This window comes from Ammospiza caudacuta, chromosome 10, assembly GCF_027887145.1.
Source record: "Ammospiza caudacuta isolate bAmmCau1 chromosome 10, bAmmCau1.pri, whole genome shotgun sequence".
NCBI classification, from domain to species: Eukaryota; Metazoa; Chordata; class Aves; order Passeriformes; family Passerellidae; genus Ammospiza; species Ammospiza caudacuta.
The window spans coordinates 5,108,604-5,124,429 of record NC_080602.1 but is presented as its reverse complement, the minus strand read 5'-3'; the positions used below and the strand labels follow the sequence as shown (position 1 = coordinate 5,124,429).

General features: G+C 53.9%; 1 protein-coding gene across 1 annotated transcript in view; it reads right to left on the bottom strand.

The window, feature by feature from the left end:
* The window catches only part of LOC131562139 (hydrocephalus-inducing protein-like), a 30,630-nt gene that overhangs the window by 7,690 nt on the left and 7,114 nt on the right, over window positions 1-15,826 (bottom strand). Inside the window, exons 5-12 of the mRNA XM_058811708.1 lie at window positions 15,314-15,518; window positions 13,940-14,129; window positions 10,088-10,311; window positions 8,130-8,197; window positions 5,738-5,970; window positions 3,647-3,747; window positions 2,265-2,400; window positions 1,653-1,715 (exon numbers count right to left, since the gene is read on the bottom strand). Coding sequence (XP_058667691.1) covers window positions 1,653-1,715; window positions 2,265-2,400; window positions 3,647-3,747; window positions 5,738-5,970; window positions 8,130-8,197; window positions 10,088-10,311; window positions 13,940-14,129; window positions 15,314-15,518 — 1,220 coding nt within the window. The remainder of the gene's footprint in view (window positions 1-1,652; window positions 1,716-2,264; window positions 2,401-3,646; window positions 3,748-5,737; window positions 5,971-8,129; window positions 8,198-10,087; window positions 10,312-13,939; window positions 14,130-15,313; window positions 15,519-15,826) is intronic.

Genomic DNA, 15,826 nt, shown 5'->3' with positions numbered 1-15,826 from the left:
AAATCTACCTCTGCTCCTGAAGAGTGGGTAAAATCCTGCACTTCTTTCAGGGCTCTGGCTGCCTCCTCCTGTCCAGTCCTGAAGTGCCTCCATCGAGTTGCCGCACAATCCAGACTGGTTCTCCTCTCCTTCGGTGGCTGGGGTTTGAATTTAGGTGGGTGGAGCTCATCTCTGGAAAATAAATAACTATGAACAGGGACCTGCAGTGGGAGAGAGGGAGGGAGGGACACCTGCACGAGCAGCTCCTGGCCAGGATGCAGCCCCTGGCTGGGTGCTGGCTCGTTGGACTGAGAAATGGTTTGATCCAGCCCTTCCCAATCCAGGCTGGGGCAGGTCTGTTCTAAAGGCAGCCCAGGGATGGCACTGAGGTGCTGCAGCAGCTGCAACTGCTCGCATTGAGCAATTACAGAGGACAGGCATTTACACCTGGTGGGGATGCAAAAAGCACAGTGGGAGAGGAAAAGACAGAGAAGGCAGCAAAAAGGTGAGATTTGAGACACCGAGGGGCAGACCCAGCCAGTGCCCAGCCAGCACAGCCCACCCAGTGCCCAAGGCCAGAAACTCTGCAGCTCCACCAGGGATTTATCAGGAATGTTCCCCTGACACCGCTGGGGGGTTGGTTGACATTTTACAACACTCCCAGGTGACTCAGGTCGCATTCCCCATCCATCCTTCCTTCCATCCATACATACACAGGCTGTGGTGCTGGGATCCTGCCAAGCTCTGCCAGCCTTGGGCTTGGGGAGATTTCTGCCAGCCGTCCTGAGCTCCGTAATTGTGCTCTCTGTTCCAGGAAGCAAGCAAGAAAGATTTTAAAAAACCCAAAACAAACCACAACAGAGAAACCTAAAAAACCTTCAACAGCTCAACCCTGCTCAAGTTATTTCTTTAGGGACAGCTACCACTCTCCAGCTGAAATGCTGGGCTTTTGGGGAAAAAGAAAATTACATGTTCACCTCCAAATTGAAAAGGATTAAGCTAAGAGAACCTTTCAAACTAAAAGTTACTGTCCGAAAGGTTTTATCTTTGCAAGAAATCTCTAGGTAAGACCAGCCTGACGGTTAAACAACTGGTTCTTCTGGTGGGGAGAAACCCTCCTCTTTAAGGGAAGCAGCCTGATAGTTAAAAGCACCTGTTTGCTCAAACTTCAGGCTCCCTGGCACAGCCTGCATTGCCTTTCCTTCCTGTTCACTGATTTACAGGCAGTGCCACGACGGCCCGGGTTCAGATGTTTGGTGCCATCCGGGGAATTTGGCATTGCCATTTCCATATGTTTTAATCGAAGTTTCAGTCCTTGCAACCACTCTTCAAATGCCAGCTTTCCTTTCTTTTACAGAAAGCTCAAGGTTCCCACAAGTCTTCTGACATCCTCTCTTGCGCTCAGAGAGATGACATTTTCAAACAGATGTTTCCAAAGTTACCAGCATTTGAAAGAATAATGACCTCAAATGCCCCCTGGATTCCAGCTGAGCCCAACTCCATTCTGTGTCAGACACTGAGATTCCCCCCTCTAAGGCAGGAGCTGTTTGTGCCCCCGTCCCTCCTGTCCTTCTCCCCAGCAGCCTGTGCCTGTTTTCCCCGGCAGAATCCCTGTCCCTGTGCACCCTGCCAGGAGCAGCTGCACACAGGCTCACATCTCCCCTTGCCCTCACCAGGGGGTTTCTCTCATCCCCGAACACGCCGATGAGAACGTTGGTGCGATGAGTGCCCAGGGCCTGCACTGCCACCACAACTGGGATCTCTGCTGTGCTCTGGGGCTGCACAATCCCACAGGGCTTGGGGCTGGAGTAGAGCACAGCAGAGTCCTCCTTGCGCTTCTGGAAGGGACACAATGAAACGCAGATTCAGAGGGACCTCTCAAGAAACTGTAGGCTCCTTAACATCCACCACAACAGAAACTTACACACACCTTTAAAGCTCCCCAGGACAAAGGTCAAAGGCACAAACAAGATGCAAGAATTGTAGGGTTAGCACTCCCAGGGGATCCTGCAAGAAGGCTGCCAGCACAGGCACTGGTGTCTGTGGGTGCAGCAGCTTTTCACAACCCTCTAAGATCTCCCACAGGAAAACACCCTGAGGACTAGAGCATCAACTGTTTTTTCAGGAGCTTAAACTGCCTCCTAAAGTTTACAGTTTGGTAGGATCCTGCTCTCAGCAGATCTTTAAGACTGAATAGAAAGCAGCAAGGTCTTATCCAAACCCTTTGTTCCCCTAATAATCTCCTCAGGAATATTTGACAGGAGAAGGTGGATGTGATGCCAAACCTGGGGAATAAGCCCGTAGCAGCCAGGAAGGTGGCTGGGATTCCTAATGAGGATCTTTCTCTCGTAGGGCACCTTCAGGTGGCACTCATCACACAGCAGCACTGGGGAGGACACTTGGAGCTCAGGAACGAGACATCTGGGCAAAGAGATGACCCCAGGACAATCAGAGATACTGAGAGAATGGAGAATGCCTACCCCCAAAGACTGTGAAATGGAGCAGAACCCATTGGTCACTGTCAAATGCACATTGAAGAGCCCTACAGGGATAAATTGCCTTCTACCTCTTCCCACTCCCACATGTCTTGTCAAGGAGGGGCAAACCCTGAGAGGCAGCACCCAGAGGCTGCCAAGTGCCCCAGGCAGAGCACTTTGCCCCACAGCTGCCTCAGCCCCTCCTTTACCCAAGAAGGCTTGCAAGGACTCCTGCAACAGTGCCAGTGACCCACGAGCTCTGGGGGAGCCTTCCCAACAAGGATCAGTGCTCCCTAAGGCTCAAGGAACACACAGCTCCAGGGTCTCAGTAAAACTGACTCCCTTCTCTGCCATTGTGCTGTTGCCCTGCCTGAGAACTCAGCTCTTTGCCCCAGCCCTGGAGGGCACGAGACAGCAGCTGCCCCACAGAGGGGCTGATCAGCCCCTGCCAGGCCCTGCAGCTCCCTGGCTCCTTCACTGCACAGCTCCAGGCACTGCCTGGCCCCAGCTCCACCTGCTGTACACAGTGGCAGCCCAGGCACTGCCTGGATGGCTCTGCCTGGCACAGGGAACAGCACCAGGGAGCTGCATCCCTCTGGGCATCACACTGACACCCACAGCAGCACAGCAGCATGGAATTCTGCTGCAGCAACAACGACTTTTGCTCTCAACTCTGACAACATTAAAGCTCAAAACGGGAAGCAGAGGGAAGGACAAAAACTGGAGCTGACCTGCCACATCAAGGGCTGCTTTCCCCTTGTCACACCTTGCCCTCCCCACTCTTGCTGGGAGCCACTTCTCCCCTGCCATGTGCCCTCATGGACAGAGGCAGAGCCTGACTCTCAGCAGCTGCTTGGTGTGGCCCAAACCAGTGCACCGTGCTCACAGCCAGCACAACTCCACCTCTTGCAGCCTGAAGGAGAGGAGGCCCTCAGGAAATTTGTTCCACCTCAAGCACCAAAAACAAGGCCAATCAATGATATCATTCCTGGTGCCTTTAGAAGAGGGCCCAGGACCATGCTGGGCTGTGAGCAAACGTGCTTTTCACCACGGGCTTCTGCCCAAGCACTGCTGTTCTCGTGTCCAGCTGGCACAACATGAGGACATTCAGCAGCACTTCTCCTTGGCAGCTGCAGCCAGCACAGCCTGGGCAAGGCAGTGCCTGGGGGAGGCCAGGCAAGGGCTGGTACCTGGCTGTGATGATCAGGGATGCCACTCCCTTGCCAATACCCTCCAGGTCCACCAGCAATCTCCGGTAGAACTCCATCACCGTGTTGGAGCACAGGGTCACCTGGTGGAAGAGAAGAACAGTCAATGCTTCCTTACAAAAGCTCATTACCCACGGGTGATAACCTCCAGTTCCTGAGGGAGGATTTGCCCTTCATTCTTCTGCTGCTCCATGTGTAGAGCACAGTCTCAGAGTAACAAAAGCCTTCTGGCAATACCACATTTGTTAAACACACCTTGCTATAAGGGCACAGGTCAGTGTTGGGAAATTTAGGAGACTAGAGAATGTAAAAGTACAAGACTGTGGCTAATTCCAAGTCCTGCACCTGTGAGATAGCGTGTCCTTCGGCCTAGCTGTAGTAGGATAACAAATAGTGAGAGAGACATGAGAAAAGAGAGATGTAACCCGTAAGGAATGAGGAAGAGTTAATGGTATAGTTTAACCAATAGATTGCTTGGCTTACAGAATATTCATAAGCTTATTATTTGCTGTATAAGTGTTTGAAGCTTTCTTCAATAAACTGGACCTGTGATGAACCACCTGGTGTCCTGGTCCCCTTCCTATGTCAGGTCAGCTACGTTAAAACATTAGACTACAGCTCCATGCAACACTGCATTCAAATTAAGGGGCCAATTTCTCATCTGACTACAAAGACATCCATGCCGAGGAAATCTGACTCGACCACAACGAGTTCAGCTTTACAGCAGGAGGCTGAGGGCAAAGTGTGGCCCAGCAGGTGCTGGGCAGTTCATGGCTGCCCTTGGACCCTGACCCCAGGCTGGCTCTGAGAACTCCGGCCCCACGCCAGGAGTGGGGAACTGCCCCGGGCTGGGCATTGACCAGAGGCAGAACCCTCAGAACTGCCCCAGGGTGAGCACTGACCAGAGGCAGAACCCTCAGAACTGCCCCAGGGTAGGCATTTACCACAGGCAGAACCCTCAGAACTGCCCCAGGCTGGGCATTGACCACAGGCAGAACCCTCAGAACTGCCCCAGGGAGGGCATTGACCACAGGCAGAACCCTCAGAACTGCCCCAGGCTGGGCATTGACCACAGGCAGAACCCTCAGAGCCTCTTGCTCTACGCCGCAAGAGACAAGCCACCAACGGGACCAGGCAGAGGAGAAAGGAGGAGGATCTCTGTCTTGAAGTTCCACAAGGAAGGGTTTATTCCAAGCAAAAGGGTCAAAGCCAAAAGAGCCCTGGACACTCCCGTGCAAGGGCTTTTGTACAGATACAAATCAGAGGGTGAATACAAACAGCAAGCCAAAAGGGAATCCTCAGGGGAGCACTGAGGGGATTACATCAAGTGTCTGGGGCCACTTTGGGTAGGAGGGTGGGGAGGATGGCTCACATGGGCCAATGGGGCCTCCAGGAATAGGGGAATTCCAAAGGGGCATTGCAGACAGGGATTGGCTCCAGGTTAAATTGGCAAAGAAGGTTGGGGAACAAAAGGGGCTGGGTTTGACAGGCAGGGAAAGAGCTGGAACAAGGGGCAGGGAATGGCATGAGGGACAGCTTTGAGGGAGGCTAAAACCCAGGGGTAAACCAACTCAGGGAGAACACGGGGTACCACAGAACAAACCACTTAACAAGGAATCAATACAATAAATTTGAACCGCTACACATGGCTGCAGAGTTTTTTGTCTCCACTGGAGCTTCCTGCAGTGAACACAAATCATTCTGCTGCCCAGGAGGGGGGAAATGACACCACAAAGAAAAGCTCACTGCTTGATACAATGACATCTCTCTAACAGCCACCTTCTGCCCTCATCCTTGCTCTGCCCCATTGCAATCAAATCAATCGCTCTCAAAAACACAAGAATGGCTTCAGGCCTTGACCATAAGGTCTGTGAACTCAGGCATATGATTTTGGAAAGCAAACAGTGCTCTTTGAGGAACATCCCGAGTAAGCCAGCCAGCAGAGGCGTCCCAGCAGTGCAGATCTCTCCGTGCCAGCATGCTCCAAGCTGGCACCAGAGCTAAAGCCCTCCCACCCTGCAGTGCAGCTCCAGCCCTGGTGCTGCAGCGGCTGTGGCTGGGCTCTTGCCGTACCTCGATGTCCCGGTGTCCCTGGGGGAGGATGGTGCCTCCGCTGGGATTGATGGTGAACTCCCTGGGCTCCACACGGAAATGGATTCCCTTGCTCCAGGCCGGGTCGGTGTCCCTGCGGATCTGATCCACGCTGTCCACAGCCGGCTGCGTGCCATCGTCCGACATGCGGAGCTGGAACGTCAGGGGCACCGCGGAGCTGTTGGTGAGGCGGCAGCGCTGCGTGTAGGGAAAGCCTGGGCAAGGACACAAATATCCATTCAGGCACCCAGCAGGCCATGATCCTGGGGGCAAGATCCTGGCAGGATCAAAGTGGCATTGGAGTGGAGCTCTCTATGATCTGAACTACAGCTCACCCAGAAGCTGCGTGAGGAATTAATCGTCACTTAGCTCCCTTTGACACAGATTCCAGACTGCAGCCTTGAAAATGTCCACTCCTAGCCCTGCTGAACACTGCAAGCTTCTCTCTTTGTGATGGGGCCAAGCTCCCTCACCTGCCCCAAACCAGCACCAGTTCTCTCTCAGTGATGAGTGTGCACCCAGACCCAGCATTTACTCTGAGAATTCAAGCTGTCCAATTCCCTGCTCAGCCTGCCAACACTCCCACCTTTTTCAAGACATATAAAGAGTGAGTTGTCAGTGAGAAGAAGCTACAGCAAAAGAAAGTGAGGATGGAATCCGCAACTAGAACGTGAGGCAAAGAACCCTAATGCAGCTTCTCTCTGCAGGATCCTTAAGGCATCTCTTGCTTTGGGCCAAACAGACTGAGCACGTGACAGCTCAGAGCCCACTCAGCTGGGGGCACAGCCGAGCCTTGCGTTGAGATTAGCAATCAGGAACCAGGTCCCACCTCAGCCCACAAACAGGGACATCACAGCCGTGCTGCTCACTGAGAGTGCTGCCTGCAAGGGTTTACCCCACTTTGGCTCTGAGATTTGCTTTCCATCCTGCAAAGCCAGAGATACAGCCACTCATGGTGGGGATGTCCTGCAGAGCGCGCAGAGCAGCCACAGCCTGCTCTGCACTGCACATCTGGCTGGGCTGGCCAGCTCTGTGGGCAGGAGACTTCTCCCCAGGCCTGCTCACCAAGAGTCAATGGGACACAGATGGGGAGGAAAAACAACTGCAGCTGCAGCCCAGAGCTTCTCTGTGCCCATCCAAGTGACCACTGCCAGCTCCAGCAGGGACTCCAGCAGGGAGGCAAGAGAGGCACAAAAAGGACAAACCCAGATGTCAAAACCTCCAAGGAGACTGAGGCCAGCACATGCAGACAACAGTCAAGAGTTACAAAGAAGCAAAAATACAACAGCTGCCTTCAGCCGAAGAGCCCTTAGGAATGAAAATTGATTCAGCAGGATCAATCTCCTGCTTCAGAACCATATTTCCATCTCTTTCCTTTCGTGTTTCATTCCTTCCAAAGTCAACTTGACAAGCGCCTCTGTGGTGATGCAGGCTGGGGAAGAAGAAGCTCAAGAAAGGCAATGAGTTTCCTTCAGAAGTTCATGAACTTCATTGTTCTGGCTTTAGGCTTGGCAGTGAACGTTGCCCTGGGTCTGGGAAGGGGGACAGGGGTTCTGGGGGGTTTTGGGGGGTTTTGGCCCTGGGCTGGGCTTTTCCCTGGGGGGTTCTTGGGAGTTGTGGCGTGATGCCGTGGGCGGCTGTGCAGTGGGAGCTGAGGCTGGGCAGGGAGCGGAGCTTCCCTTCCTCCCGCTCGGGGGTCGCAGCTCGGCCGCTGCTGCTGCGGGAGGTTTGTGCTTGGCCCGGGGCTGCCCTGGCTGCAGCTCAGCGCTGGCACCGACCCTGCCTGCCTGCCCCGCTGCTGCTGCTGCTGCTGCTGGGCACTGCCCGCATCCCCCTGCCCTCTGGGGCTTTGCAAAAGGAGCATTTCCTCCTTCCCTTCCCTTCCCGCACCGGCTGGGGGGGATCCCTGGCCTGCCAGAGCCCACAGCTCCTCCTGCTGTCACCAGAACTCCACCAAAGGGGAAAAACAGGACTGGGAAATGTCTGTTCTTGCCTTCTTGTCTGTGCTCTCCTGAGACAGTCTAGCAAAGAACTGTTATTCCTTTTCCCACACTTTTGCCTGGGAGCCCTGTCATTTCAAAGGGATAATCATTTGGAGGGAGGGGCTCATCTTTCCATTGCAGCAAGATTCCCACCTTCCTTGGCAGACATCTGTCTTTTAAAGCAGCACAGAGACACCAGAAAATTCTGCCTTTCTATTCCTTGCTTCCACTGGATCTCACAATGGCAAAATGCCCCCTGAGGCAGCAGCAGCAGCAGCAGCTCTGCAGTTCACAGCCTGAAGAGGCTGCTGGGGCAGAGCAGGAGTGAGGGATGCTTTTCTGTTGGAAGGCACACATCCCTGAGGCTGTGTCCCAGCCCAGGGAACACTCACCAAAGGAGATGTCCCCGAAGTCGAGCTCAGCGAGGTCGAAGTGTAAACTCGGTGCAGTGACGCTGCCCCTGCAGGCCGAGGACAGAGCAGGCAATGGCTCGGTTAAAGGCATTGCAAAGCTCCGGCTGTCGTGGCTCGGGGGCACAAAACCCGGGCTCAGGGCACCCGGGGTTTCCAACCAACACAGCCCCGTGTGCTCAGCACAGGGCCCTGGGCACAGGAGGCAGCTCCAGCCAAGGGGCAGCAGCCAACAGCCCCTGATGGGCTCTGGGCACAGGGCAGGCAGGAGAAGCCCCCGGGTTGCTGGGGGTCCCATGAAGGACCCTGAACACACACCCAGACATGGCTCCGTGCCTCAGTTTCCCCATCTGCAATGGCATGGACATCAAGGTGTCCCCACTAACTTCTGTAAGCAGCCCTTCCAGCCACAGCTTCCCTGCTTTGCTCCTTCTGAGCTGCAACTGCTGTTCCCATGGAGGAGCTTTCTCAAGAGAGTTTGACCCACACAATCATTACAGACACTTTCTGAGATATAAATCCAGGGCATTCCCAAACATCCTCTGAAAAGAGCAGCAACAGTTCTACCCAGGGCACAGATGAATCCTAGAGGAAAGGACCAGCTTGTCAGCAGTGCACCAGCTGGCACAGCCAAGAGCAAGAGCTTCAACAACCAAACTTGGCTGTCCTGAATCTAGCACAGAACCTCACCTTCCCTTGAACTCAGCAGGCACACTCCAAAAGCCACCAACATCCACTGAAATCAGCACTTGAAGCTGCACAACATTCACCAGTTGATTTCATGGTTGATGCCAATCAGTGCCCACTCTGCCTTTTGGTTCAAAATCAAGAACCAGTCAGCTGTGTCCTCTATTGTACTCACAGGACTGCCCCTGGCTCTGCTCTGCACATCTCAACAAGAGACACCTGCCCCTGCTCAAGGAGAAAGCTGCTTATGCACAAACACCCCATGGCCATTTTGGGGGAGGGACAGAGGAGAATCAATTATTTGATGGTGAAAGGTTCCCTCTTGATTTCCAAATGAAAAAAGCAGCACTTTTCCTCCAAAAACAAAGCCAGCAGATTTGTTTCTGCACTATGGGCAGACCTGCTCACCACTTTTCTCTTGCTAAGGAATAACTTCCTTGTTCTTCTTTACCCATCTCCCTTATCTCATTGGTACCATCAGGTGCAGATTGCTTTCATTTCTTCACTGCCTTGAGCCAGTGCTGCCCAAGAGCAGCAGCCCAGCTCCAAAGCTGCAGAGCAGCCAGCATCAGCTCTCCTGCTTCCACTCCATTATCCTGCAGCACATGGCTCAGGCTGGCAGGGACAAGGCCTCACGCTGCTGTGGTGCTGAGCACTGAGCTCTGCCTCCCCTATGATCCGCCCTTCTCCCTGTGGCTGGGCCAGGATTGTCTCTTGCCATGGCACCAGCCCACAGTTCCTGACTCCCACATCAGCGCTTTGCTGGCTGTGCAAAGGAGGCACCAGAGCCCTCTGGGCACAGGAGCTGGGGGCACAGCTTGTGCCCCACAGCATGGCCATGAGAGGTGAGCTGAGGCTGCTGCTGCCCATCTGGCATGGATTATTCACACAAGGTTTTACAAACACTGCTGCTGCTGCTGCAGAATCAGCCAGGCTGGCCCATCTGCAAAGCCCTGGGGGCCTTGCTGGGTGTTCAGGTGGGACATCCCAGAGCAGCTGCTGCCCAAAGCTGATCCATCCCACTGCCTGCCATGGCCCAAGGCACAGGGAGATCCCTGCAGGGACGAGTCATTCCAGCTCCCAGCCACCACACAGGGCAGGAGGCAGCCTGACACCAAAGCAATGCCAGCGGCAGAGCAGAGATTCAGACCTCAGGAAACACCTTTCTCCTCTGCTCCACCCCAAAAGGAGGCAGGTGGGGGATGTCCCAGAGACAGCTACAGATGTGCCCACCCAGCTCCCAGGGTCCTTACTTGATGGTCAGGATGGCAGGCGTAGGAGATCCAGCCACACTGAACTGGAACTCCTCCTCAAAGCTCCCCAGCACGGTGGCACTGAAGGAGATCTGCACAGCCTGGCTCCCACCTGCTGCAATGATGCCCTCCTCGGGGGCAAACTTGAAACACAAGCCCAGGTTGGTGGCTGAAGGGAGACAGGTGAAGGGAGCATCAATAGCTCCTTGGTTCATCAGTTTCACCTGCAGCAGCAAGAGAGCAAAATGGAAATACGTGTGGAATCTCCCCTTCTTGTGAGTTATTGTCTAATGATGCAATGAACACCCAGAAAAGGCAGAAGATGCTTTGTGCTGCTGAATGGCAGAAGTCCAAAGATTCAACAGGACAACTTCTGCCTTTGGGTTTTCATGCAGAGCAGTGGCAACTCCACAGAACTGCAGTCACCCTGGGCTTATCCCATGGGCACAGAGCAGTGCCCCTCTGCCCAGCAGCACCAAGCGCATTGAGAGCTGGCGCCGAGAGCAACGTGGGCTGATTGCAGCTGCCTAGGGAATCACCCCAGAGCTGCTGCTGCCCCAGTGAGCACAGCTCCAACAGCACCATCTGCTCATTCACCTTTTCCCAGACCATGAAAACAATACATTGAGAATGAGGCATCAGCGTCAAAACGTACAGAGAGCACCATCGTTTGTAACAAATCTCAGCGTGTCTTTCCCATCCACAGCCAAGATTTTGAAAGTGTCTGCCATGATGCAGTGCCTCATGAAGTTTTTGCAAGCTTGACTCTACTGGGGGGGAGACAAATAGGTAGAAAAACCCTTTGCTTTATTCCCAGGAACACTTTTCTCTTTCTAGAGCCAGAGATGCACCAAGGTTGAAGTGCTGTGAGGGACTGGTCAGCAAGGGAGAGAACTCCCAAGGATTTCCTGTGATTGCAGCAATAAGCAGAAGACACTTGGCTGGCAGCTGTTGGCAGTGGGCTGAAGCTCAAAGGCAGCCACTTTGGTGCAGCTGCTTCTGCAGAGCCCAGTCCAAAGGTGCCTTGTGTCTGGCACTGCCACAAAAGCCTCTGAACATGCAGCTTTTTGACCCAGGCTTGGTTTCATGGGCCAAGGAGTTGTTTTGTAGGAAGCCTCCCAGCTGATCCCTAAGGAAGGCTGCCCAAAGGCAGGGACTGGGGCTTCAGGAACAACTGACACACCTTTGTGTCCCCCCAGATTTGAGCAGTCCATCAAATATTCCCTGCTCACAGCTGCCCAGGTTGGCAGCAAGTCCACAGCTGCACCAGGCTTGCTGCTGCCTCAGGAGCCATCAGGATCCATCCCAAGCCCTGCTGCTCACCTCATAGACATGGGGGGTGTTGACGAAAACGTTCCCAAGGTTCAGAGTAGGAGAGCTGAGTTCAACCAAGGGTCCTTGGCCTTCCCCTCTGAGCTGCAGGGGCAGCCTGCTCTCACAGCCTGGGGAGAGATGTCCATTGCAGTACAATCATTCCCTCTGCTCCACTGGATTTTCCAGGCTGCCTCAGTGCTAGTCCCCAACTCTGAGCTGGATGCAACCAGCTCCTGATGCTGCAGGAGAAGATATGGACCCTTCTCTTCCCTCAGGACATATCCCCTGAGGCTGACTTGCAATTTCTAACCCATTCCCTGGGCTGCTTTCCAATTTGAGCCACCAGTTTGCTGAGTTTAAAACATCTCTGGTTCCTGTAGTGACAGGCCATGGAGGTATGGGTAGAAATGGAGAGAAAGGAGATTTAGGTGAGATATTCGGGAAGAAATTTTCCCTGTGAGGGTGGTGAGGCACTGGAGCAGGTTCCCCAGGGATGTTGTGGAGGTTCCAGCCCTGCAAGTGTTCCAAGCCAGGCTGGATGGGGCTTGGAGCTCCCTGCTCTATGGGGAGGTGTTCCTGCCCATGGTAGGGGCCTTGGGACTAGATGATCTCTAAGGTCCATTCCATCCTTACCATACTGTGATTCTGTGGTTTCCTTCCCCTGCACCTAGAGGAGCTTTGAAATCCATTCAGTGCAGGCACAAAGCTCCAACAGGGTTTGGCAATTGCCAAACTCCCTGGCCCAGGAGCACAGGACTTTGTTGCCCAGGTGCTCCCCTTGTGACACTCAGCACTGTGTTCTATTGCCACAGACTGAGAGCTGCAAGGTGACAACTGCCACACAGGGAGAGAAGCAGCTGCTGGCCAAGGCTGCTCCCTCTACCAACAGCCCGGGCTCAGTGGGCTCAGCCCCCTCTGCTCTGCTGCTGTCTGGGCACTGGGAGGTGGTCCAGGCTCAGGGAGCCCGTTTCTAACTCAGCTCCTGCTCCCTGATGATGGCAAATGGAGCCATCCTGGAGGCCAGGGGCCTGCAGGGGCTGAGTGCTTGTTCACTGAAGCTGTTCTGCTCTGGAGCTCTCTGGCCTTTGAGGGAATGCTGGCAAAGCCACGGCATGAAAACCTCTCCCTGCACTGCCTGGGCTGTTCTGGGATCACTCAGGCACACACAGCATTCTGAGCCCTGGCCTGGCACGGGAGACTCCCTGGGAGCTGCAGGGCCAGGGGGGATGTGCCAGCACTGCCCTGCTGACCAGGGACCCTTCCCAGCACTTCCATGGGAGCCCAGTGGGCTCAGGCTGGCACCAGGGCTTCACTGAGGGGGAGAGAGGCAGGGCAAAGGAGCTGCACCTGAGATGCTGCAGTAAGCCACACTTCCATACTCCAGTGCTTCCAGGGGTTTAAAGGTCACCTTGATTTCAGCTGAACAATTCGGCCTGATTTCTCCCTCCTACACCAGAAAGAGACAGCAAAAGATTGGTCTGCAAACTTCACATTCTTGTTTTCACCACCCTCCTGTAAGCCTTTGTTTAGAGCATCAGTGATGAGTGAACAACACAAGGAGCCAAGGAAACACTCCAAACCCAGCCCAACACAGCTCTCAATGCTCAGCTGATCAGCTCCCACTCTCCACAATATTCCTGCTGCTCTGACACAAGCTCTTGGGCACATCATGCTGCTGTCAGCTACAGTGGGATGCAACTGCCACTGTGCCCTGCTGGCTCTTGGCCTTAGATGGGCCATAGCTGTAACCAAGAAGAGAACATGATCCCCTTCCTTGGAAATAAAAATATTAGTTTAACCTCTACTGAAAGAAAGCAGAGGCTGGGATTATTCTAGGGTTTACTCCAAGATGAGAAGGGTGTTCCACTGTGCACACACCAGGCATTCATCATCTCTCACAATGCCAGTACTCAGAATCAAGGCTCTGGTTGATGGGAGCATGTGGCAGTTTGCTTGCACCACCAGAAAAGGAAAAGGTTTTCTGTCCCTGTGTGCAGGACAACTCCAAAGGCCCATTTTAACCTTCCACCCTGGTGTCCAGGCTCACAGATGACGCTGGAAGGGACACTCAGAAATAGTGCAAGGCATGGTTACAGGAGGGGATTGGCATTTCTGTCATTAACCTTGGGCTGAATTTGGCCTCCTTTTGCTAGGGAACAATTGCAAGCTTCAGGTCAGTGTGTGAGCTGGCAGTGCTCCAACAGCCTCTGCTGAGCCCCACGTGTCAGGGGAGCCCCTGCCTACAAGAACTGCTCCCTGGGACACTGCAAGGACACGCAGGCAGTGCCCTGAGCTCGAGCCTGGCAGCAGAGCTGGGCTTTGTCAGGCTCCCAGCCCTGCCTGGAGCCTGCAGGGCACAAATGCTTTCAGCAGCGAGCCCTGCAGCCTCACCAGAAACTCCATGTCCTCCCTGCCAGCACATGGAGCCAGCTGAGGATCTGCCCAGTGACCGCAGCCGGGGAAGGGGTGGGTGTAGGGAGTAGGGTGGGTGGGAGGAGGAGGAGGAGGAGGAAGAGAATGTTCTCAGCTATCACTTACCATTGGCTCAAGGAAAAAAATGTCATCAGAGAACAGCATGGGGTCTTCTTGCACCTTTACCATCTTCTCCTGGACCATGCTGCTCAGGAGGGCACTGTGATCTCCACAAAAGCTCTTCACCTTCTCCGTTTCTTTCTCCTCTGGGAAGTTTTCCTGGGACACCTCTTTGGGCGGCTGCAGCAAGCACTGCCTGCAGCCCCAGGGAGAGACAAGGCCAGCAGATGGTTTCATGAGCCACAGATTTGCAGAGAGAAGTGTGAGCACAGGAGAGCAAAGCACTTGAGGAGGAGCAGCAGCAGCAGCTCCCCAGCAAAGGCTGAGCCCAAGCCACGAGGGTCCCACAGGGATCAGAGGACAACTTGCTGTTCCCTGGCCCAGCAGGGAGTTTCACTCCACCCTTGCAAGCTCAGCAGAGGTTTGCAAAGCCAGCATCCCTCCAGAGAGCCTCCTGCCTCAAAGCCTCTGCCACAGCTGAGGGAGAATCAACCAGCCATTTCAAGTGGCTTTTCTTCCCACTGAGCTGCTCGGGGGGGCACAGAAAGATCACAGAGCACCCACTGCAGCATTTCCCTGGCAAGGGGAGACAAAGCTGGCTTGCAGCTACGTGTTACCAGCATCACTCTTTGTTTCTTCCAGTTTGGACCTGCCCCGTTCCCTACTCTGCCTTTCACAAGAGCATCCCAGAGCACTTCCACAGGAAATTGATGAATTCAGGCACTGAATCCCTTCAGGGACATTCAAGTTTTTATATGCAATATGCATGAAAACAGAGGCTCTGAGAGGGGAAGGAACTTTGTTGTGCAGGAGGGAGACAGCAAACTCCTGGAGAGACCTTTCCATGAGCCAGAGCTTTTTGGATCCCATCCCAGTGCATGGCACTAGAATGTCCTAAGAGGGAAAGGATCCTGCACTATCTTCTCTCACAAAAAATCCTCTCTGCTCTGAGAGCACAAAACCTCTCTGACAGCAGCACAGGGACACACTACCAGCCCGCATGGGCAAGGAGATTTTGAAGGAACTAAAGGGAAAAAAGAGGGTGTATCACCTTTGGAAAGAGGGACTGGCAACTCAGGAAATGCTTAAGGATGTTGCCAGGTCATGTAGAAAGAAGAGAAGAGAGACAAGAGCCCAATTAGAACCTGAGGAAATCCAGTCATCCCAATCAACCTTTCCTTCCCAAAATGCCATCCCTGGTTGGAGTATAAATGACCTGGAATGCTGAGTGCTGAGCTCCTGAAGCCCAGGGACACACACCCCAGTGCCGGGCATGGTTCACTTGGCCTAAACCATTCAAAAGCACCAACATCCCCTGAGGCCACACGTTAGTTTCAGTCTTGGGCCTGTATCTCACTGAAATGCATCTTTCAAACCAACCTCCTCTTCGCTTCATTCTCTTCTTCCTCAGTAGCAAAAGCCTTCCACTGGAAGTGGGCTGTGATGTTACTCCTGTGTTCAATGAACAGGGTTCTGTGGCTTGACATGCTGGTGAAAGTCTTGTCAAGCTCCACGGAATTTGTGCTCAGCCCAACGTTGACATCTACAGCTTCTCCCTGGAGCTTTGTGTGGATTCTTTCTTCACCTGGAACAAAGCAAAGGGGAGTCTTTGCTCAGCTCACTGGCTGATGGAAGCACAAGGGACAGAGCAAAGCACAGGGCACAGAAGAAAGTGTCCCAGTTTTGCGCTGAAGGAGCACTTCTGTGGACCACCCCATTGATCACATCCTTCAGCTCTGTGTGTACAGCGTGAGGATGTCCTGGGCACCTCCTAAAACACCTTATTTCTGAGGGTGTTTGTAGAGATTTGGCCCCAAGGGGACAGGATGGACAGGGAGATTGGTCCATGTGCTCCGGTGACCCACTCAGATCACCAGGATTTCTGCATCCAAG